We start from the raw sequence: 25,665 nt of genomic DNA, 5'->3' as shown, positions 1-25,665 counted from the left end.
TAGCCGTGACTTTGGGCTTGTTTCTAAAGTGGAGTTGCTTATTTGGGCTTGCTGTCTAAACATCACCCTCCTCTATATATATCCGTCTAATAAGTTATTTAAACGCATGGGAGTCGCTTCTTTTGGGCTTGTTTCCACAGCCCTGGTTGCTTGTTTCTCTCCTAAGATCTGGCAACACTGAAGCAACAACAACAATGGCGGCGTCCACAGGATCACGGGGAGCGCTTATGTTTGGACCCAGGATAATAAAGAATATCCATACCTTTACAATGTGTCGTCTCCAAGTTTGGTGACGTCACCACATTATGTGGGGCTCTGTCGGCAGGGGCTCAGTGGAGAAATCTTATGGTGTGCACACACAGGTCATAACACAGTTGGCGAGACTCCCGCTGACAGAAACACACATCGCCAGGTATGAACACACAAAAGATTACGATAGTCTCCGTGACGCAAAATCAGGGTGAAAATCGTGTAATGTGAGCTAGGCTTAGGGGTGCTTTCACACCTGCCATGTTTGGTTCGGTCCAATTGAACTCTAGTCGGTTTGCCCCCTAAGTGCGGTTTGTTTGGGCAGGTGTGAACACAGAAATCACACTCGGGTGTGCACCAAAACAACCAGACTGAGACCTTCTTGAAGCGTTGGTCTCTGTCGGGTTAAACGAACTCTGGTGCGGTTCGTTTGTGGTGAGAACGTGTTCCGACCTGCATCTGAACCAACTGCAGTCACATGACACACTGTTTGGGTCAAACATGAGCATGTTACAGTCCTGGAGGATTATTAATGTGCACCTCCTCCTGTACTGCCTTAATATGCACATTCAGCACATCCAATGCATCAAAACATTGTTTTCTAGTTGGAGCCGCGCCTCGTTTTCAAACTGTATGCTTTGACTAAAATGAACAATGACAGCAATATAGTCCACGATGAGCAGCACTAAAATCAACCTGCGTAGTTGTCCCTCCATTGTGACATTAGAAAGTGTCACATTTATCTTGCAAGTGTACTCTTCTTCAACTTTTTGATTACTTCCTGGATTTGAATACTTCCTGGGGTGTACTCACATGGATAGGCCTCTTCTGAAACCCACGTTCAGAATCTGTTAACCCTACTTTCTGAAACAGGACCCTGAAGTGCTGAACTATTTTGAAGAGAGTATGACAAACACAAATCTTAAGTGCTTTGGCCCTTACCATATCCTATGACGATTATCACCAAGGCAATCATGACCCAGACCATGATCCCTGCCAGGAAGCGCAGGAGGACAATGAAGAGCAGGCTGGTGAGCATAGCAATTACCAACCCTCTAGAGAGAGTTGATGGTGTGAGGAGGGAAGGTGAGCACAGAGAGTGAGCGAGTGAGCAGAGAAACCAGCTCATGTTCATTCACAAATTGATTTACAGATTTACAGATGCAGGCGGGTGACTCACAGCAGAATCCAGTACCAGGACTGTGTGTAATCCTCAAAGATTTTCATGACCACCTGACGAGCCTCAATAACCACCGTGGCATTCCTATAAAAGAAAGATTTCCATGTGTTTGTCTGTCAGGTAGTGTTTATCTGCTCTGATGTGGCAGGTTGTGACAGGCCAGGTCACAGAACATTCTGCGATGTACTCACTTGACTCCATCCACAAGATCCTTGGCATCTCTAATCTTTCCATCTCCATCATCAAATGTGGAGCTGTTTCCCACCGTTATCACCCCTCCTTTCTCGCCCAAAGCTGGGAAACACCTACGAGTGACTGAAGGAAAATGGAGGAAATGCCACAAATATGAATTATTGTAAAAATCCATGAAATACATTTCAACATGCCAGAACTTCTGGATGAATGGATTCAACTCACAGGGCTTGCTGGGGGTCAACATGGCAGGACAGAGACGTTGCTGAAGGATTTCTGGTACACCCTGAAAAATCCAAAACTGATTAGAGGGTGTGAGGAAACCTTCGAACAATAAAGTAATTGAGGCAGTACAGAGTGGACAGAAGTCTCCAAGGAAGCAGAAACTCTCAACACCACGGCTTTGAACTCACCATGTCATTTGTCACTCCTTTCTTGCAGAAATTCTTGTAGTACTCAAAGTCTTTTTTGTTTGTGTAGGCTTTGGTTAATATCATGAACTTTTCGGGGCACTTCTCCACACACATCTGAGGAGAGAGCAACATTTACAGGGGGAGACAATTACATCAGGTGCAGGAAAGACATTCACTGACTATGATTCTGGGTAAAAAAAAAAAAGCCAGGACAAACGATTTTTCAGACTATGGCGATAAAAGGAGCAAATGATAGCTGTCCCAAATCAACACTATATAATAAATCTTTTTTTCTTTTCTTTTGTTAGTCGACCAGAAAGGTCATTAGTCCACAAGATTTGTCACCTAGTCACAGAAAAAAAAAGAAGTGAAACTATTAGGAGCCTATATGACTGGACCATGTGGGAATTTAATTTGAAAGGACAGACACAGGAAGTGACCACGCTCAGCAGTCAGACAAGAGTCAGGTTAGTTTCCAGGGCTGGCACCTGCGGTTATTCCACAGGCTAGTTAATAACATGTCGGGCAGGAAATCCAAAGTGTGGGATCATTTTGAGAAGGTGAAGGACGAACCCAAGGTGATATGTAAACTCATCTTCATTGGTCGACTACAAACATGACGTATCATCTGAAACATGGAAGTAGCTACATGCCCATTAGCTCACAGCGTCATTAACAGGCGGCTCGCTCAGTGTGTGACGTGCACTTGGAGATAAAATATAGGCCTATATTAATGAAGGTTCATTAGTACGGTTTTGTATTTCTCTGTAATGTAGCACAGTGTTAACAATGTTACTGATACTATTCTTTCTCACACCTTCAACTCAAACCACCAAAATATATCATTTAATAATTAAAATATTGGAAACATGCAGGCGACTAGTCGACTAATGGCCCTAAATGACGACTATTGGTGAACTAGGAAAATTCTTAGTCAGGGGCAGCCCTAATTAGAAGGAACATAATGTACAAACCCGTCAGCTTAATTAGAAATAATGAGCAGCTTCAGGTAGAATAAATATCTGTTTTCTTCAACATAAATGGACAACAGCAGACAATCATGGTAATGCATGTCAGCGGCATGATGAGAGAAGAGTGGAGGTCACACCTGTGTGGTTGGACACTGGAACTCCAGCAGCACCATGGGGCTGGCACACTTCATGATGTTGAAGTAGAACAGCAGTCGCTTGTTTCTGTTTAAAACACACATGTACAAAATGGTCAGAGGAAGTATAAACGCTACAGAAAAGCGGCATGCTGTAGGAACAAAGTTTGTACAGCTATACAGCTTCTTTTCTGTATGTAAGGCTTTGTTGTACCTGAAGTGAACCGTGCCCTTGGAGAGTTTCATTTGTGTGTGAGAAACTTGCTTTGTAGCCGTTCCCATGACAGTTATCAGTAAACTGGAGGTCTCCCTTTGTCTCCCTTTTGCTCTTGCTCCTCTAAGTTTTAATTATATTATGTGACTGAATCTGTTCTTATTAGTCAGACCTATGGAGGACACTCCAGGTGTCAGAGCTCTGTCCTTAAGCTGACTCTGTTATAACTCTTATTATTCTGTTCTATCACTTTATTAAATAAGACAAAAGACAACTTGATTGTTTCACTCTTTATTTGTTCACGTCTGCCACCTCACATACGAGGTGTTAAAGTTGGTAACGTATAAAAATAACTTGGTGTCATATTTGCAGAAACTGTCACTGTATTACCACAGCACTTAATGAGACAGAAAATCTGTGAAAAAATATGTCCCTCCTCTTCCTCATACTGCTTCATTTGGCATTTGCTAAACTCACCAAACGCTAACGCAGCTGTCAATCGTGTCAATCACTGTGGTCAAACCCTCAAATTAGGCAGCACTGATCAAATATGAATCAGGATTTAGTTGCTGCATTGCCCATTCCTCACCTCAAATGTTTTCAGAAAAATATGTTACTGTACTGTTTAGCTGTATAATCATAAAATTTGTGACCCAGCCACCATGTTGAGAACAGCCGAGCCAAAACAAAGCACTGCCCATCGGCCAGAGCAAATTCTCATTTTACAGCTAAACAGTACACTAAAAATATGTTTCTGAAAACAGAAATAGGCAATGCAGTAACAGAATCTCCATTCTTATTACATCAGCACTGCCTAGTTTGACAGTTTGACAGAGTGACTGACAGCTGCGTTACAGACTCCTCAGCTCTTATTGGTTGTTTTTTTTTCCAGCTGCGGTGGATTTAGCAAATGCCATTAGAAGAGCTACAAGCACAGGATTTGTTTTTCACATTGTGTCTCATGCACTGCTGTCAGGATACAGTGACAGTTTCAGCAAATACGACAAAATAAAATCTTTACAAAAGTTACCAACCGAAGCTTTAAACCTGGGAGGGTTTTAAGAGTTGTCTGGATTATATTCGTTTTCAAAGAACAGGAATTTCTGTGGAACAATCTGACATTAAGTTAATGGATGGACGTGTAAAGGAAAGCCGCAGAGTGAGTGAGTGAGTGAGTGAGCGGGCCAGGCAAAGCACCCCAGATGTCCCTCTCCCCAGCTACACTTTCTGGCTCCTCCTGGGGGACCACAAGGCGTTCCCAGGCCACACAAAATATGTAATCCCTCCTGTTCCTCCTGCTCTGGGTCAGCCCCGGGGCCTCCTACCAGTAGGATATGTCTGGAACACCTCTAACAGGAGGCGCCCAGGAGGCATCCTAACCAGATGCCTGAACCACCTCAACTGACCCTTTTCAACGCGAAGGAGCAGCGGCTCTACTCCGAGCTCCCTCCGGATGTCCATGCACTGTTTGCATCAAATAAGAGTAATGATATCATGGGAAAAAAGGGGTTTTGAGAAAAAGGACAATGTTTGTTTTTTATTTTTGTACCTTCCCTGATGGTATCTACCCTGACGCAGGCAACAGAGCCGAAGACATTTGGTGACTAGAGCATGATGTGTGTATGTTTGCTTTCATTTTGATGGACATTTGCTGCAATGAAGCTCACGCTGGTCTGCAGCCTGTGTGGACAATTATAATGTGTACTACTCACTCAAGTGGGGTGCCAACCTGCCCGCAGAACTGGCCTTCACTGTCTGTAGGATAGATTGCCTTCCTGGGGTCACCCTGAGACCAGGCTGGAAGCACAAACATACATGGTTATGGTTCCATTAGGTTTTTTTTTTCTCTTTTATATCGTATTTTTAAAGGGATAGTTTGGATTTTTTTAATGTGGAGTTAAACCGGGTACTTATCCATAGTTAGTATGGTTTGGAGGAGCAGGCTGGAGTCCAGTACAGAGGCTAAGTAATGTACTAATGTGGACGGGGGGAGCTGCAAAATGTTTTTTAGCTACCTAAACCTACCTACATTGAAAGTATTTAACTGCTTTATCTTATCATCTGATAGCCCGCTCCAACAGGAAGCTGTTTACGGCTTCAGTTCCCCATCTAAGCTCTTGTAAAAGCCACCGGACTCCATTGAACAAAACAGTAACTCTGGCTCACTGATGACAGAGCTGCTGGTCTACCTCTGCCTTGATCAGTTAGTTTGTTCGTGTGACTTTGGTGTTTAGAAGGGTTAGTTTGGATTCAACAAAGCCACACAATATCACAAACAAACTAATTGATTGAGGCAGCGGTTGACCTGCAGCTCCTGTGTTCAGGGATGTTATAATCGCTGTTTTTCAAATGGAGTCTGGCTTGAGGAGAGCAATAAAATGGCTTCAGTTCCCTGTTGGAGAGGGCCGTCTGACGGCAAGGTAAAGCAGTGAAATATTCTAAATACTGTGTACAACTGATATTCATTTAGGTGAGACTTTTTTGGTGGTTGAAATATTTTTTGCAGCTGCACCCGTCCACAGCAGCATCTCAGCTTCAGTGTCGCACTCCAGCCTGCTTCTCCCTGCCTCTCCTCTATCCAATACACTGACTATAAATAAGTACCCTCATACAACCCCTCGTCAAAAGATCCGAACTATCCCGTTAAAGATAAACCAAACTGCAGAGCTGTTTCCTTACCGAGTATTCCCACTGCAATATAACCCAGTATGGCGATGATGAAGAGGATGCAGCACACAATGTCTGTGCAGCCCCTACAGAGGAGAACACAAAGGTTTAAGAGTTAAAAAAGAAACTCTGTAGTGACTTACCGCAGAGAGAAGAGTAAAACCAAATCTCTGTCTCACCTGTTCTGGGTCGGGCCCTTGAACTCTGGGTCATACTTCCTCGGCTCGCCTGCAGAAAAACAAAAGCAGCGGTGAGAGGTCTACATGCAACATAATGTTAAAAACAGAGGTGCACCTTGCACCCAGATTGAGTTTTTTTAAGATTAAAAAACAATACGCCCCCCTCTTCCTCCCATTCTTCTATCAGATGACTTCTTCCCTCCAGGCAGACACGCCTGGCAACTCGACAAATTCCTCCCTGGTGACTAAGCAGATGCAAACTTGTGAGAAAGACGGAGCCAACATGACTAGCAAAACCACTAGAGGGGGCCTAAATCATTTATAGCCGAACATCCACTTTGACAAGGCAGTCGTGTTGATACATGATTGATGCCAAAACCAAAAATTGTTAAACACGTTCCTATAAAATTTAAAGCCAAAAACAGGAGTCACTCCTTCAAACCAAAACAGAACTCAGAGTAAGTGTTTTGTTTCCAAGACTTCCTCCAACAGGACTTTTTAAAATGCATGAAGTTAAAAACATTTCACTGTCAGGTCTGCCTTGATGTCACTTAAGATTCTGAGTGATCAGCTGATGTTCTGTGGGTTCTGATAATTATTCCTGGCTCAGGCATAAAGTTGAGTTTGCTGCAGGTTATCTGAGGTCAGCACGTCTTGAAGCAGGAGGCAGAGCATCTATTATCTACGGAAATTCATCTTGTGGCTCTAAATTAAATTCATCAGGGACAATTAGCTTCACTTAGCAGGTCAGTGCACTCCAAGACAAAAATAAGAAAGCAATGTGCCACACTTTTACTGAAGAGCACATAAAGGCACCTATTAAAGGTCACACTCACCACTCCACCATGGTTTTATATTAAAAGACAATAATATTTTTGACATCATGGCTGCCTTCTTAAAGAAAAAGTTCACCCCAAATCAAAAATACATATTTTTTCCTCCTACCTGTAGTGCTGTTAGTCAGTCTGGATTGTTTTGGTGTGAGCTGCTGCAGAGTGTTGGAGATATCAGCCGCTGTAGAGACGCCTCTACAGCGATATCTCTAACACTCTGCAGCAGCTCACACCAAAACAATCTAGACTGATAAACAGCATTGCAGATAAGAGGAAAAATGAGCATTTTTGATTTTGGGGTCAACTGTCCCTTTAAGACAAAGCACTAACATCAGTTCCACACTACTACAGCATGTATGTACACGTAGCACCGGACGTTGATAGCTCAGAGTCTAGACATGGAGTATGATATTCTCTGTGGCGTCTTTCTGTATTAATTATGCATGTTGTCTGCAGGAAAATGCTGCAGCAAGCATTTAGCAGACGAGCTCTAAGAGAAGTCACAGCTTCCTGTTAGAAAGAGCATGGGTGTTGCATTTCATACACACGGTGTGATGTTAGCAGAATCACTCTCAGCTGAGGTAAAGAGGAGACACTACAGGTGAACAGGGTTAAACTTTTAACTAATAAATAAACATGAAACTTCCCCAGTTTATTTTTTTATGTTACAACAATTGTTTTTTTGTGAAATGTAATGTTTAGATATGCAAATGATGCATTATTTAATTATTATGCACTGATTTGCATAAATGTTGGATAAAACCAGGTCCAAATTATTTTTGTTGACGTGTTAGAGTCTAAGGTTTATACAGAGGGGATTTTAGATATTTTTAAACCTTCAGAATATACATAGGATAAAACTGAAAAGTATGAGTATGAGAATTTGTTTTTTGTTGTTGTTGTTGAGAAAATAGCTTTTAAAAGATATGTATTGCAAAATTGTATACATTTCTGTACATCAAATAAGACACTATAGTTGAATAGGGTAAAAAAAAAAAAACACCATGAAACTTCCCCAATTGATTACCTGTATCAGGACAATTACTTTTTGTATAACAAATTTTCTCAAATTTTTATGTTTAAATAGGCAAATGATGCATTGTCTAATTAAATGTGCACTATTTTACAATTTTTTCCAGATTTTCTCTTGCATATATTTACAGAATACAAATCTGAATATTAGATAAAACTCAGGTTCAAAATTATTGTAACATGAATTAAATAAATAATTGAAATTAATCCATTTTTGCCCTTTTTTTTTTTTTTTTTTTTTTTTAGGAATTCTATAAAAGTTTTAAGACAGTAAATGAGACAAAACAGATCAATTTAACCAATAGATAAACATTAAACTTCCTCAGTTGATTACTTATATTTCGACAATTAATTTTTGTATTACAAGTTTTAAGATGTTTATTTTTTTTTGACCAATTTTATATATTTCCAGAAGAGAAATCTGAACATTAGATAGTCAGGTTTGAGATTGTTTCATGTCATTGACATATTGAAGTCAAAGGTTTTTACTGTGGCCGTTTGTTGTATCTCTTTATATAACGCCAGAAATCAACAGCCATGAAATAAATAAATACATTTTTGCCATGTTTATAGGCATAAAATGTTCTATAAATCAAGCTAATAATGATACATGAACAAACCACTCAGTAAAACCTTCAGAATATACACAGGAATAAAACTTGAAAGTTTGGAGTACGTAAGTGCTATTAAATTGTTAAATTCCACACATTTTCAGACAATAAATAAGGCACCAAATAAACATATAACTCCCTCAGGCAATTACTTATATCTAGACATTTTTTTGTATTACAAGTTCCTTCAATTTTATGTATAAATATGCAAATGAGGCATTATCTGATTAAATGTGCACATTTTTGCATACATTTCCAGAACAAAAATCTGAACAAAAATACACACCTAAATGTGTATTTTGGACGTTTGTGTTACACAGGTCTTAAAAAAATCATGTTATGGAAGCAAAATTTCAAAATCGACCGGCACATAAAAAAAAAAAAAGTGTTCACCTGTAGTGTTTCCCCTTAAATGGTAAACGGACCTGCACTTGTGAAGCTCTTTTTCTGTCTTCCAACCTCTCACAGCGCTTCATACACTACCAGTAACATTCATACAGTCACACATTGGTGGCTGAGGTGACTATACAAGGTGCCACCTGCAATTCCATTAACCATTCACACGCATTCACACACTGGTGGAACAGCCATCGGGAGCAATTTAGGGTTCAGTATCTTGCTCAAAGATACTTTGACAAGAGGACTGGAGGAGCCAGGGATCAAACCGCCAATGTTCTGACAAGTGGACAACCCACTACCTCCTGAGCCACAGGCCGCTCCCTTAGCTGGTTTGCAATGAACTGAAATACCTGAGCATTGTCACTGATTAATATAAACAGGTAAATGAATCTATTACAGATTCAAGAGAAGGGAGGCCTTGTTTACATTGAAAGGATAACTTCGGTATTTTTCAACCTGGGCCCTATTTCCCCATGTGTATGTGTGCGTATGATTCATAGGTACAACTCGTTTTAAAATTGGTTCAGTATTGAGGGAGGTGGATGCAGCCGGCAGCCGCGAAATGAGCTAAAACGGTAACGGGGGCAAATGCATCCCGTATAAGTTTGTGCATTAAAAGTGCTTTTTTTTTTGCCACTGACCGGTTCAGATCGCCAGTGCTATCTCTGTAAATAGCATGCTAAGCGTTTCCCTGACCCTTCACTTCCTCTGGGCTGTGACGTCATCTCGCGAGACCTTTGCTTGTTGCCGGAAGAAAACAGAGGAGCCATGCTGAGCGCCGCTCAGAGTGGCGCTGGTTGTCCCGGAGTACAGCTGAGAGTTTTACTGCATCGATTGAAAACAATGGTTTGTGCTTATCCAAATTGCAAGAACAGGATGTCGCGCAACACCCCGTACAGCTTTCATAGGCTGCCTTTGTCGGACGGCAAGATGCTGAAGTTGTGGCTAGTTGTGCTACAAATGGATGCTAACACTCCTGTCCAGACACTGCGCCTTGCAGACCACCGGGTCTGCAGTGCTCATTTCTCCCAAGATGACTACTGCCAGCCGAAGAAGAGAAGACATCCAATCCCGAAACACCTCTTCCTCAAGAAAACGGCTGTCCCACGCTACAGACACAGTGGAGCAAAGCTTTCGCGAAATGATGTCACACAGCCCAGAGGTAAGGGAAACATTTACTATGCTATTTACAGAGATAGCACTAGCGATCTGAACCAGTCAGTGGCAAAAAAAAGCACTTTTAATGCGCAAACTTATACGGGATGCATTTGCCCCCGTTACCGTTTTAGCTCATTTCGTGGCTGCTGGTTGCATCCGCCTCCCTCGATACTGAACCAATTTTAGAACGAGTTGTACCTATGAATCATACGCACACATACACATGGGGAAATAGGGCCCAGGTTGAAAAATACCGAAGTTATCCTTTAATATGTAGCTGAAGAACTAGTGACAGACTACTGCTGTTTTAAAGGCCCATTTTCAAAATTTACACGTTGAAAAAATGTAGAAAAGTCCAAAAATAATTGATAATCATGAACAATAATCTCCCAAATTCAAAAACTAGAGCGCTAAAACTTAAATTTGTGATGTCATCAAGTATTAACTCTGGAGCTGCTCCAAAGACAATGAACTGGAGAGGATGTCATAGATCAGTGGTTCCCAACTGGTGGGTCACGGGTCAATTCTGAATGGACCACAAGTGACTCTCAGTATAGTGAAGCACAGAGCACAGAGTTTTAATTCTCAAGGGCCATTTTATGAGACTGAGTGACTAACATACAGATACTGAACAGAGATGGCAAACTAGCTTGGGGGTGTGGCCAAACACAAGTATAATGCTAAATATATTAAATTGTTTGGACCTTGACCTGATGACGAAGGAGAAATCTGGACCCGCAGCTGGACCAGTTGGGAACCACTGGTCTAGATGACACTAAGGTGGATGTTCAGAGTATATGGGTACATTTCCTGCCTCAGAACTGAGAACACTACAACAAAATGAAGCTCATTTGGATGTAAAAAAAGAAAGCAAATATTCTCTGTGTCCACAAAATCAGGCCTGACTTTATACTCTATGACATCACAAGTCTGACACAAACTTCTCTGGTTTCTAGCTTTGACAGAGAGTAGCTCATGTTTCCCTAGCCATGGATATAACACACTGTAATTCCTAATTCAGGTGGTGCTCCCCTTTAAAGATTAACTACACACAACATTGATATGTGATATTTGTACAAGAGAAAACACTGATAAAAGAGCTCCCTGCTCTCACACACACCTGTATAATCAACAGAGCAGCCAGCAGCGTTCACACAAACACAAACACACCCATTCCTTCCACACAACGTTGACATGCTGATACTGCCGCTCCAGTTTCACTCAGCACAATTCACACACATCACGTTGCAGATTAATTTGTAAACAGTAAGAACAGCAACACTTGAAGATTAACCAATAATCCTCTGGATAAACATTTGACTTTTCTTACACAGAGTAAAAAAAAACTGTGAACCAATATGTAAAGCAAAAGGAGCAGTTACCATGCTTTCCATAAAATTCTCCCTCTCCTCCTTCCCTTTCCTCAGGCATGTTGAAATTCCTCTTTGGGCCAAACGCTGAAATGTACAGAGAAACCTTTCACGCTACTCGCCACTCTATCTGGTTCACTTCTTCCTCCCTCTCTGCTGGTTTAAATGAGCGAGAGCGGGGGAAACACAGCTATTGTGGAGGGTGAAACCAGTCCAACCTGTCCCTGAATAGCTGAGAGCCTGAGCAGCAACAAACGCTCCACCTCACCTCAGATTTCCCTCCTGTGTTTATCCTGAAACAAATGCCTCTTCCCAATCTGCGCCCCACCTGTGCATCTCCCTCTTCCTCCTCCCACCTCCCAAAGACCTATTTCTGTCTTTTTAACTTTGTGTCTGTGTCAGAGAAGCCAAACCAAACATGCAAATTAACTTATCAACAGGAAGGCTGATAGGGAGGAGGCGTGGACGTGTGAAAGTAGGGTGGGGACTGTAGTTGTATATGAGGAGGAAAACTACAGTCAACTTATCAAAAACATGTTTACAGACAACAAGGACAAACTCCGCCTGCATCAGTGCCTCCAGTGGTGTTTTGTGTGGCTGCAGAGGACGAGGAGGACGAGGAGGAGGAGGAGGAGGAGGAGGCATGATTACATTCAGGTGTGCTGGATATTACAGGCAGCTGATGCCATCACCTGCAGTAAACTGACAACACACGACATTAAAGGGCAAATTCGGTACTTCTCCGTGTATTTGTGTCTAAGTGAGCAAGTGGAGCAACAATTTTTGAAACTGGTCCAGGATTGAGTCAGAAGTGGTGAAACCTGCTGCAATGTAACACCTGCAGGCAATCAAGCACCATCAATTTATGTCCACTATAAGTGCTTGTTTTTGCCGTTGACAGGCTCAGATTGATTTCTGAATGTCTGACAAGATTTGGAAAGGATCCCTACAGAGATAGACCTATGTGTTAAAGAGTAAGATCCTTCTTGTTTAGCCAGAAACAGCCCTGAATCCCCATCACCAAACACGCCAGATTCCTCTTAAATTAACAGTAATTTTAGAAGGCTTGCCCCCTAATAGTCGAGATCAAGAGTAGATTTCACTGGTCGCTTAGTCGCAGAAAAAAAACATCAAAGCCTGTATGACTGGATCATGTGGGAATTTAATTTGAAAGGAACAGGACAGGAGTCAGGTTCATTTCCAGGGCTGGTACCTGCGGTTATTCCACAGGCTAGTTAATAACATGTCGGGCAGGAAATCCAAAGTGTGGGATCATTTTGAGAAGGTGAAGGACAAACCCAAGGTGATATGTAAACTCATCTTCATTGGTCGACTACAAACATGACGTATCATCTGAAACATGGAAGTAGCTACATGCCCATTAGCCCACAGTGTCATTAACAGGCGGCTCGCTCAGTGTGTGACGTGCACTTGGAGATAAAATATAGGCCTATATTAATGAAGGTTCATTAGGACAGTTTTGTATTTCTCTGTAATGTAGCACAGTGTTAACAATGTTACTGATACTATTCTTTCTCACACCTTCAACTCAAACCATTGTGTTGCCCCGCCCAAAATATGTCATTTAAATATTAAATTAATATCGTAAACATGCAGGTGACTAGTCGACTAATGGCCCTAAATGATGACTATTGGTCGACTAGGAAAATTCTTTGTCGGGGGCAGCCCTAATTAGAAGTTCATGAGAAATAATGAGCAGCCTAAGGTAGAATAAATATCTGTTTTCATCAAATTATTTTTGCTTCCCCAGTAATGTATGCTGGCACATCACTAATAGATTATATATGCTCTCTGGTAGGAGATACAAGAGCTTAAAGTCATGCACAATTAGACTAGAAACAGTTTTCACCCATGGGCCATCAGGCTAAAAAATCAAAACATATGAAATAACCAGTGCAATCCACTTTTTATTAAATAGTGCAATCCACCAGCCTACTTTGTACAATGAGGATAAAGGCTTTCGATTCTGTTGCACAAGAGCTTGATTCATCAACTGGCTACGCTGGTGATGGAGAAGATTATTCCCAGTGTTTTGTCACACTGAGTTCGTCTGTCAAGGCGTGTACTCCCGCCCATTGGAAGTGTTTGGGGTAACACCTAGTCTAGACTGATAGAGAGGACGAAACAGGGTGGTCTATCCAAGCTAGAGAAATACCAAAGTTATCCTTTAATCTAAAAAAAAATCTGTTAACTTGTATGTTAAATAATAACCATTAAACTACCATGTGGAGCAGCTCGCTCTGATCCCCTCCTCTCAGAGTGTTTGCTACCATCTTGTGGGGACATGGCAGTATTACACTGAGACTACATCAGATAAATCTGTTCAGATCCTTTTTTTCCCCTTGCTTTCCGTCGTACTGCTTTCACGCACAAGACATTTTTTGGAAGACTCTGTTCTGTGTTCAACAGCCAAAGGCAATCAGAGTCCGTCAGATTAATTCATAACTCTAACAAAGAGTCCACAGAAGGACTGAATGGCACAAATGTTTTTAACAGATGCTGACAGAAACTCTCATTTCAGCTCAGAGTTTCCATCCACTCTGTTCTTGTTTTGTGGCCAGCGTTACTGCACACGGGGTTTCCCATGAGGAGCCCTGGCTCTGCTGTGATTTCCATAACAAAAAAACTTTCTCAACAAGCGACTCTAAAACTGGAGTTTCTGGGGAATTTGATTTCTTGGATGATGACACAAGACACAGTTCTTACTTACATCTGTAGTCCTTTCAGTGTTCAACTACAGGTTTAACATCCATGTGTAATCAGTCCTTGAACTGACTGACAGCTGGTTTGACATGTGGGACAGTGGAGTGAGTGACGTATGGCGAAGAAAAACACACAGTTCTGGTTTTTGAGCAGGCTAAATTACTTATTGGTATTTTGTCTTTGGGGGCAGTGAGCAGCTGTTTTAATCTGGTAAAAGCTCTCAAAGGGATCTAATCTAATTCAAAAACATCACTGCTTTGCAACCAGACAACCCTTAAGCATTCACTAAAATCATTAAAAAATATAAATAGCATTTGCTACATGTGTAAGAGCCGTGATTTAATTGTGAATTGCCATACTGTTTCTCAAATCCTTACAAGGGCACCACTTACAGAGAAACTGCCTGCATTCGTTCTGTGCTTTTGTGTGTTTTGATTATAAGTATCGTAATAATCAGAGGTGGAAGGAGCACTCAGACCTTGTACATAAATAGCAATACCATCCATTCATTCATTTTCATCCGCTTATCCGGGGCTGGATCGTGGGGGCAGCAGGCCAAGCAAGGCACCCCAAACATCCCTCTCCCAAGCAACACTTTCCAGCTCCTCCTGGAGGATCCCAAGGTGTTCCCAGGCCAGATGAAATATGTAATCCCTCCAGCGTGTTCTGGGTCAGCCGCGGGGCCTCCTACCAGTGGGACGTGCCCAGAACATATCCAATGGGAGGCACCCAGGAGGATCCTGATCAGATGCCCGAACCACCTCAACTGACCCCTATCGACACAAAGGAGCAGCGGCTCTACTCCGAGCTCCCTTTGGATGTCCGAACTCCTTACCCTATCTCTAAGGCTGAGCCCAGCCACCCCATGGAGAAACTCATTTAAGCTGCTAGTATCCATGACCTCAAACTGAAACCAGACTTGACGTCTTGCATTGTTTCACCTTGTGTTCTTTTCCTCAGAAGCAGTGTTTACTTTGGATATGGTCTCAAGCGTCCTGACATTCCTGAGTTGCCATGCTTTATTTTACTGCCACCACCCTTCACATCCACCAGTCTGGTAGGCCTTTATCATGGAGGATGTTTTGACATGTCACTGCAGGAGAAGCACGAGTGTAAATAATAAAGTTAATGATGGCTGAATTCCATTTCGCTGCTTCAGTTTCGGGGTCCTGGTGTTGTTCATGCTGGCTCACTGTCACTCTGTTGTACTGGGACACTTGAATAATCCATCATTGTAATGTTAGGAGTGACACCTGGCACGTCCAATCTGCTCTGTTTTGCTACGGTTTCTGAGTCGAACAACATATTTACACAAATCAGTGCACAACAGGCTTCAAGGAACGTTTTCTCTGGTTTGGTGGGTGCGTCAAAGGTTTTACCGAATCAGCAGCAAGATGTGTATATGAACCAAATTCTAGTAGGTCTTTACCAACCTCATTATCAATCAACACAGACAGAAGTGCCCTGCCCCACAACATCTGGGAGTGACACACAGGGTACCCTTTAGCATATCTATATGACGCACAGCTGAAGCACGTGCTTTATGTTGTGAAATGGTCACGGTTGTGTTTAAGCAAAAATAGTATTTAAGGCCCGTACCACGCAGCAGGATTCAGCGAGGTAACTTCAGGGGGACCTGGGTTTTCAGTACTACAAAGCGGGTTCACCTTTTACCAGAATAAATCACCGTGGTAACTCCAGAGCAGGTTAACTTCACAGGATCGAACCACAACCCATCAATACCCTGACTGCTGACCAATCAGATCACTGGGGGGAAAAAGGATCCAGACATGGACAAAATATAAAATACAATAAAAGGTGTGTTTTTAAAGGTGAGTACAATCATTTTATTGTTCCAAGGCTCTATTTCCTCGGGTTTAAAACAGAGCTTCTGATGAACTGAGTGATCGTTTAAGACACTAAACAGAATGATGATTACAGCTATATTTTAATTGTGCAAAGTTTATTTTTATCCCCAAAGCGATGCTGACAACGTTGCTGATTTTACACCTGTGACACCTGTGTGATAAAAACTGGGAATAAAAACTAAAGATTATATTTCATTAAGAAAAATAATCCACAAAAATCTTGAAAATAATTTTCAAGATTTTTTTTGGGATGATTTTTGCCTTTGTTGATGGGACAGCTACAGGAAGGGTGGGAGAGAGGGGGGAGAGGAAGAGAGGTCAGAAGTGAGTCTGTGCTGCTGCAGAGGACTAAGCTTATATGGGGTGCCCACTATACCAGGTGAGCTAGAGGTCAACACAATGAATCCCGTTATCATTAATGCAACATTTCATTTAGACAGACCTCATCAGTCATTAATTACTTTCCCCTCCAGTCGCAGAACCAGTCTGGCATCACAGTTTCTTTTCCAACCTATTAACAAAAATATTTACTCTATATTTATTTCATATGTAACACCTACCGAAATAAGGCCTTTGACTACTTTTAATATTTGGAAATCACTTAGTGTTTGTTTTACATCTTATATCTTCTTCTGCTGAAAGATTATAGGCTATCGTTTACATTTCACTCCGGTGAATATGACTTTAAGCTGTTCCATAAAGGGAACATCTCTATTGTACTCCACTTCTTTTTGATGCTAACTTATTATATTACTTTGTGTTTTTATACTGTTTGCTTTTTGTACGGCTCTTTGTTTTTGCACAGTTTACTTATTTCGTGTACTTATGTGTACATTATATATATATATATTGCTTTGTACTTCATTTTTTTCTGCTGATTTCTACTTCCTGTCTGCACTATCCATTTGTTGCTGTAATGTTGCAAATTTCCTTGTTGTGGGTCGAACAAACATAAATCTTATCTTATCTTAATGTAAGCGAATGTTTCCCATGCCAATTACCTCTTTTAGTCCCCGCTGTACTGACAGGCAGTGTGATTATGCAACAGGATGTTCAACACACCACAGTTTAAGTAAATAAAAGTTTCGTTGGGGCTGAACACACAGACAGACACAGAAAATTAATATAATTTTTGTCAAATGGCCACAACACTGGGTACACCAGTAACAAGTTGCTTTAAGGTGACTTATTTCACAGCAGACATTCTGACTCATCAAAGCAGGAAAAACACATTTGAAACCCACAACTTAAACAATGAAGCCTCCCAGCAATTACTGCACTGCAGCAAATCATAATGTTATTCGTCACGCCTGTGTGTGACAGGTCAACATGTCTGCTGTTTAATATTTGTGGTCATCACAAACTGGCAATGATGTGAAGCATTATGACTGGTGTAGACTTTTGCCAACTAATATTTTGCTTGTGTTATGCAACAACAGCACAACACATTTTTGTTTTTAGCTCCTGAGAACTAAAAGAAGTAAAAGTCAGCTGAATGGCCAAAGTAAGAAAGTAAGTAAAACAAAGCCAAAAGTTTTTAATGTCCAAGGGCTATAACTGAGACGACTGCGATATATCTCAGCCGCGCAGTAAAGTTGGCAGACTTCAATAATACCATCTAAAGGTTACAGCTGCTGCCCTCCCTGCCTGTCTCCCACATGTCTTTCATTACAGTGCGAGGGCGTGGAGTGTTTAAGTCGAAGTTCAGATCTATTTTTGGTGTTAAAAAAAGCAGCAACACCACAATTACATGCAGGTCTAAAATATATATGTTGTATCTGGAAGGCAAGCAACAGTGTTCCTTTACTTCTAAAAAAGTGGACATATGTTCCTGCCGTATTTTCACACGACAGCCGGAGTATGGCGGAGGATTTTATCTACACTTGATCTCAAACCCTCTCTCCTACATAATCCTCCAGCTACCTTTAACATGTGTCATATCTTGAGACCTCACGACAGTGTCTGGGTGAAACGTCTGCTCTCATTTCTACTGAACTCATAATGTCAACTCCTTATTGGTTATTACTGCTGGTGTGGCTATTTCTGTAACCCAGACACAGAAAGTGAAACCAAGGTCCAGTTCATTCATGTAGGCTGTAGGTGAATTAGACAGAATTAGAAACGCTAGTTACTAACGCAAGTGGCAAACAGGAAGAAAAGACAAAGACATTTTCTAAACTACACATTTCCTTTCCATATGACCTCATTCCTTAGAAACAAATGCAGAGTCCAGCTATATGAAAGAGACAATGCAAGGAACATTTGAGGAAAATACAACCCTGATTTCATAAAAAGTTAAGTAAAACGTAAATAGAAACAGAATGCAATGAGTGACACAAAGTGGAAAAGTGTGCTGTGGTGTGATGAGTCCATCATGGACATCGTGTCCTCTGGGCTAAAGAGGAAAAGGTCCATCCAGACTGTTACCAGCTCAGAGTTCAAAGCCAGCATCTGTGATGGTATGGAGGTGTGTTAGTGCCCGTGGCATCATGGGTAACCATGAATGCTGAAAGCTACATACAGGTTCTGGAGCAACATATGCTGCCATCCAGACGACGTCTTTTACAGGGACATCCCTGCTTATTTAAGCAAGACAATGCCAAGATACACTCTACACGTGTTACAACAGTGTGGCTTCGAAGTTTAAGAGTGCAGGTACTGGACTGGTCGACCTGCAGTCCAGACCTGTCTCCCATTGTAAATGTGTGGTGCATTATGAGGCACAAAATATGGCAATGGAGACCCCAGACTGTTGAGCAAGGATGGGGAATAATTTTAATTTCAAAACTTCAACAATTAATGTCCTCAGTTTCCAAACACTTACTGAGTATTGTTAAAAGCAACCCTGATGTAAGACAGATGTAAACATGTCCCTGTCCCAACTTTTTTGAAACATGTTGCAGGTATTAAATTCAGAATAAGTTTATATTTATAAAAAACAATAAAGTTTATCAGTTTGAACATTAAACACCTTGTCTTTATTCACTGAATATAGGTCAAAAAGAATTTGCAAATCATTGCATTCTGTTTTTTTTTTTTTTTTTTTTTACATTTTACACAAAGTCCCAGCTTTTTTTGGAATTGGGAACAATTTCCATAAACAAAACCGTGGGGGGAAAAATGCTTTCCTATTAACAAAGAGGACCATTCCTCATCAATAAGGAGAATCAGCAAGATCAGCCAAGATCAACAAACACAGCTACTGACTGGAAGAAAAAACTGAGTAACGCAGCTGATAAATACAGAGGACAGCTCAATGGGGTGGTCCAGCCTCCACGTCCAAATTACTCTGCATTCGTATCTCTTCCTCTCCCCAACTCATTTTCCCAGACCTTAATAAGCAGTCTCACACTGCTCTGAACATGCCTTTGTATTTCAGACTGCAAGTTGGCAGAGTCACATGATCCGGTTTGGGTTGTTAGGGTATGATGAAGCACATTTAAGTGGAAGCGGGTGGCTGCGATGACGGAGATGTTTGTGGCTGTTTGTTTGGAGGGGAAGCTGCAGCACGAAGAGAACTGAACTGAAAACTGAAATAGGACTAAATCTGCAAACGTAGCTCAAATAAGCGTTAAAAAAAACTGCTTGAAGATGAAAGAGAGGCCAGAGAAGCTCAGCATCGGGTTTCAAACTACTCTCCTAAATATGGCTTATAATTACCCCTAATCTGGACCAGGGCATGGCGACTCTGGATCCTGTCATTGAGGTTTCTTGTTATATCTCAGCCTGAAATTACTCCCAACGTAAAACTACAGTGGATCCTCCCACAGTGTGTTCTGTAGCATAATGTCTTTTTCCTTCAGTCTCAAGTTGATGCACTGATAAATATTAATGTTTGTGTTGCACTAAAGGTTTACAGAGGCTGTTATCTCAAAACCACAGTAATTTCTTAAGTGGATATGCGGCCCCATCACGGCCATCTTCTTCCATTTGTATGAATACAATACGTTTCTCCCTCTTCTTCTCAAACTGTCCAAATCCCTCACAAACTCCAAAGTAGTTTGGTTTTTACAAACAAGCACAGAAAGTACAGCAGGTCTGCCTTCCCTGAAGGGTTGGTAATGTGAGTCAATTAGCCATCATGTGGCAGGCAGAGTGGAAAAGGGTGTGTGCAGAGAGGAGGAGAAGGAAAACGCTATGTTAAAGCCACATAATGAAAGCCAGCAGACAGAAGAAGTGCCTCCCATTGTTTTCACTCCTACTTTTTTAACATCCTGCAACATGTTGCTGCAGATAAATATTAAGAGTCCATTTAATTAACGTATATAAAGACGGGGTTATTGGCCCAAAACTGGGCCACTGGGGCGTAAACATGCTCCATAAACATGCTGTGATCGCTTTGATTTCTCTCTGTGAAATGCACTTCCCTTGTCAGAAGCAAAGAGCTGCACACAACCAGAAGATATTTGGGGTAAGGGGGGCATAGCTGCAACCACACAGCAACTACAGAGATACTATTTTGAACAATACAGATGTTTTGTGCAGCTTTTTAATTAACTGTGCATCTTATTTTTAAATGTGACACCACCAAAAGAGGCTGATAGCACCCAGTTGACAAACACAGACCCTCTTGACATGTTTGAGGTATTTTCTAATAAGCTCTATACATAGCTGGGTGTCAGCTAAGCTCCTGTTGCCTGCCATACCAGTCTGAGGAATGTGGCAGCAACTGGACAAGCAGAGGATAAACTGGGACATTGTACAGCCTGACAATATACGAGACACTCTGTGCCACCAGCTTACTTACATACAAGCTGAATTTTAAAAACATGACAGACAAAATAAGCTTTGTATCCATGCTGTGTGTGTGTGAGAACACAGTGAACTCACCATTGTAAGTGCATGTTAATATTTGGGTTCAGTTTACGAGAGAAAGTGGAGCATCAAAGTAGAAGAAGCAGCATAAAAACACGTCTAAAGTACTGAAACAATTTCAAGAAGTATTCACAGGACAATTAGCGCCAAAACAAAACAAGCTAACCTTGTTTACAGAGGTAAGTAAGCTAACGTCCAAGTCGCTGAGTGGCAGCTATCCCAGGACAAAATCAAGTGAAGCGTGCCCGTGCTGGACTTTAAATAATTACCATATTTCGGTTTCTCCTCCAGCTCCATGATCACGGAGAGTTTCTTCTGGGTCAAAGGTGCTTAAAGGCGACGGCTAACTACAGCATATTCCCAGCTTTGACACAGGTTACCGTGAGGCGCTTCACTCAATTTGAACACTTGAGAAGAAATCCGCTCCAAAATCTTGACCGTCCTGCTAACGTTTAAAGGGAGAGTCCTTAAGGAGAGTGCTAGCCAATGAGAACGCGGGATGGCGTGATTGACAAGACGCTGAGCCAATCTCTGAAGGCGAAGGCGGGATTTGTGCTCCTGGACTGGATTCATTTATAGTACCGTTACTGATAGAGACATAACGGTCCAATGAGCTGCTATAACTGTCTGATAACTGCACCAAAATACAATTAATCTTAATATTTCATAAAATATAACGAGGTCTGGATCACGTGTGTTTGTCCATCATTACTCATTCACAGCAAAAAGGTGTCCTCATCAGCCAGGAGTGCAGCAGATCAATTGCATATGTTTTTATTGGCCTGGTGAAATCCAAGACAACATTAATTATAAAAGCAATCTATTCATCCATAATTCAGCTTAACATAGCCTGGTATGACTCTGCACTCGGTGAGTCACGACAGCTGCTAGGCGGCTGCAGAGGTGGAGGATCCAAAATTTCTCAAGAAAATGAGTAATAAGAAGAATTCCTGCATAACAATGCACAAATAATACTCCTTCACAGGTAAAAACCACGTGTTAAAGATTTAACAGTACTGAGTAATATCATTCAATATGCAGGATGGCCCCTTTTAGAGGTTTATATATTAATGTAGGCCTAGTTCATGGACTGTGCTGTATTATGGTAGCATTACAGGGGCAATCCTCCAATATAATAACAATGATAATTTTATCTACACGACCTTTTAAAACAGGGTCTCCAAAATGCCTCTACAGACAACACAAAAGCAGGATACTCCAAAGGCCACATAACAACAGAAATAGTAACGCCACACAAAAACAAGAAAAAAGAATGACAAATAAATACAAATGAAAAGTCACGACAGCTGCTAGACGGCTGCAGAGGTAAGTAATGATAAGAATCACCGCATAATAATGTACAAATACTCCATCACAGGTAAAAACCATGTATTTAAAATTTAATAATACTGACTAATATCATTCAATATGCAGAATGGCCCCTTTTAGAGGTTTAATGTAGGCCTAGTTCATGGACTGTGCTGTATTATAGTAGCATTGTAACCATAATTACGGCACACATTATATTTTTGGGTTATTGTTATTACTTACGTTACTGTGTTTCCTTGGTTATGGGCTAATCGATTCCTACCTGCCCTTGTTTTGTGGGGACAGGTATGGATGAGACGCAAGAGAGAGTTAGTGTTTCGTGCTTAACAGTGAAGAGAAGCTGCTCTTCCCCTCTAGGATGGGATGTGTTATGCCGTGTTGGTAAAAATTAAAAGAAGAAGAGGAAACAAATGTTGTAGCCCGCTTATTACCCACAACCCGGAAGAGGTGGGTAACACCAACAATCAAGAAAAGAGGGTAACAGCAGTCATTCATTCATTCATTTATTCATTCATTTTTCACAATCGCTCATCCTGTTGGGGGTCACGGGGGGGCTGGAGCCTATCCCAGCTGACACTGGGTGAGAGGCAGGGTACACCCTGGACAGGTCACCAGACTATCACAGGGCTGACACATAGAGACAGACAACCATTCACACTCACATTCACACCTACGGACACACCACGTCTTTGGACTGTGGGAGGAAGCTGGAGCACCTGGAGGAAACCCACGCTGACACAGGGAGAACATGCAAGCGGTGAGGCATGTAAGGGGCAAGAATAATAACTATAATAACTTTATTTATAGCACCCTTCAAAACAGGATTTCCAAAATGCCTTGAGAGACAACACAAAAGCAGGATACTCTGAAGGCCACATAACAACAGACATAGCAAGGCCAAATGAAAACAAGAAAAAAATAATGATTAAAAAAATTATAAAAAGAGTAAAACCAATAGACCTAAATGTTCATTCAGACTCGTGAAATCAGTTGAGGAAGACCTTTATTTTCAGTGATGCTGAGTATGAACAAAGACATTAAAAACAATCACTAAGCAAACAAAGAAGCATCATGCACACCAAGGAAAACCGCCTCACAGCCAAATGTGGAGAGCCAACCTTTCGGTAAAGGTGTCAGTGATGGGTACGGTAAATATAACACATCAGATTCAGTTTCCTCACACACGGTATTGTTAAACCTGTGAAAACAGATGCATGATGTCTTCTGTGGCTCTGGAGGGAGCTTCCCACCGTCTGAAAAAACAAGCCTAATGACATCATTGGGTTTACAAACTGGTCTTGTGAAGTTTGAAAGACTTGGGCATTTACCAGGCAGTAATGAAAATCCACGGTTGGGTTGCATTATTATAAATGTAGGATCCAGTGTTTTTTAGGCTTTAGACAAATAGTCAAGATATTTCTGCTTTGATTGTTTTTGTTCATTTTAAAATGTTTCTCCCGACTTTACTGAAGCGCTGCCACCAGTGCCCCCTTTATATAAGTGACATTTGTAGCTGGTACATATGGAGCTAAATTTAACTACTTAACATACCCTACTGTTGGGTAGTGCAATGTATCATGTTGTATGAGATATGTATAAAGCCCTTAAAGCTGGGGTAGGCAGTTTCATTTTGGCATTACTGGGCAACAATCCCATTATAAACCCTGAGTATGTTCCAATTCAAGTGGACCTAGAGAAAATTAGACTTCGGCACCTCAAAGAGATGGCATTCCTTTTGGCTGCTCTACAAATACAGATGCACGTACACATCCCTTACAATCCCCCAGGAAAGACACTCAGCCTTGCAGCAAATTTTTCCCAGTGGCCACTTGTGTTATTGCAGCAAACATTTCCCAATTTTCCCCATAGGCCACCAGTGTAAAAGACACATCTGTAAAACTGTTGACAGGACATGTTGAACTGCAAACCAGGTCAATTACGACTCGTTCTATTCTATATTTCCTTAAACTTTCCTGGAGCCGAGACAAGCGATTAAAAAATCCCTGACGCCATCACAATGTAAAGGTTATGAGCTGAGTGTGAACTCATGGGTGGGGACAGCAGGAGAAACACTACTGTACAGAAGTAAACCCAGAAGGTAGAACACTTTTTTGGTATATGCCCCAGGTGAGCAACTCCATTGGAGTGAAAAGTCGCCATCTTGGCATCTGGCATGTAGTTATTGTTAAAATCTATGGTCCCTTCAGAAGATGAAAGCCTGACTCAATGGTGGAGAACGCTGCGGAGAAAGTTGCTATTCCAACATTGACAACAACACCCTACACTGCATACACCCATAAAAGGAGGATGGACTTATCAAAAAAGAGTCTAAAAGAGAGACTGACAATAATTAAGATGTGTCAATAAAAGTGTTTTGGAGTTGGAGGGAAAATGTTGCTAATAGTTTAGCCTTCTGCTAATCATAGCCAAAGGCTCACAGCTGCAGCTTCAAGTTCATGTTCATGTCGCTAACGTTAGCTGGAGCCTTGAATATAGTGTGTCCTTCGCCTCACTCCCCGCCACTGCAGACCAACTCGATGGGAGGAGAGCAGGCAACACCTCTGGAGATGGACCCTCAGTCAGCAGCCGCAGCAACATGAATCCAGCCAGCACAAACCCCAGCTCCAGGAACTGGATGGCTCCGGCCCGCTTTATTACCCAGCACTGGCAGATTTGTGCTGGATGAATTCGAGCCACTACAGCTGCTGACCAAAGGTCCGTCACCCAGGCAGTCCCAGCCCGTTCTCATTCCCAACTCATTGCTTTGACAGTGATTTTGGTGTCAGACACCGTTGCAAAAAGGCACCTTTCAAGGCAGTATGATACACCTCCAGGCAGAGCCAGTTTGTAACGCCACCAGCAGCAGTGTAATAGAAAGAGCTGGAAAGTCCCCATAGGGTGGGTGGCGATTGAGGTGGATGGAACCCCGGACTTTCACCCAGAAGCTCGCAGTTTGCTTCCCACGTGAACGGTGAACCAAACCATGATGTTTTTTATTCTAAACCTAACAGCATGCTCTTGTTGCACAAGAACATCAACATAAAAACGAAGTGTTCTTCCCACATTGTAAGTGTATTTAAAAAAAAATGTACACATGAAGAGCAGAAACTGTTCATTTCCTGTAAAAACAGAAGTGTATTTTGAAAATATAACTAAACAATGCATGTAATGAGCGTGAATTGACACACCATCCCTCACCATCAACAACAGACCCAGGAGGGTACTGAGCATGTCATATTTAGACGTGAAAGTCTGCTGACAAAGTGGCGATATCCAGTGATGGGATAAGAGCACGTTGGCAGTCCACAGTGGCGGGGAGTGAGGCGG

The 25,665-nt window shown here is 41.7% G+C and overlaps 1 protein-coding gene across 3 annotated transcripts in view; it reads right to left on the bottom strand.

The window, feature by feature from the left end:
• Positions 1 to 21,446, bottom strand: part of LOC125879902 (choline transporter-like protein 2) — a 35,355-nt gene extending 13,909 nt beyond the window's left edge. The window contains exons 1-10 of one of the 3 annotated variants that reach the window (XM_049562058.1): positions 21,279 to 21,446; positions 6,200 to 6,248; positions 6,033 to 6,106; positions 5,066 to 5,150; positions 3,143 to 3,227; positions 2,035 to 2,148; positions 1,847 to 1,907; positions 1,621 to 1,744; positions 1,430 to 1,513; positions 1,192 to 1,304 (exon numbers count right to left, since the gene is read on the bottom strand). In XM_049562058.1, coding sequence (XP_049418015.1) covers positions 1,192 to 1,304; positions 1,430 to 1,513; positions 1,621 to 1,744; positions 1,847 to 1,907; positions 2,035 to 2,148; positions 3,143 to 3,227; positions 5,066 to 5,150; positions 6,033 to 6,106; positions 6,200 to 6,248; positions 21,279 to 21,306 — 817 coding nt within the window. In that variant the 5' untranslated portion in view covers positions 21,307 to 21,446. Of the gene's footprint in view, positions 1 to 1,191; positions 1,305 to 1,429; positions 1,514 to 1,620; positions 1,745 to 1,846; positions 1,908 to 2,034; positions 2,149 to 3,142; positions 3,228 to 5,065; positions 5,151 to 6,032; positions 6,107 to 6,199; positions 6,249 to 11,614; positions 11,979 to 21,278 lie in introns of those variants that run through there. The other 2 variants (XM_049562059.1, XM_049562057.1) reach the window with 2 other exon arrangements.
• Between the last annotated feature and the right edge of the window lie 4,219 nt (positions 21,447 to 25,665).

The sequence above is a fragment of the Epinephelus fuscoguttatus genome, linkage group LG19, assembly GCF_011397635.1.
Source record: "Epinephelus fuscoguttatus linkage group LG19, E.fuscoguttatus.final_Chr_v1".
NCBI classification, from domain to species: Eukaryota; Metazoa; Chordata; class Actinopteri; order Perciformes; family Serranidae; genus Epinephelus; species Epinephelus fuscoguttatus.
This window is presented reverse-complemented; position numbering and strand designations above follow the sequence as displayed.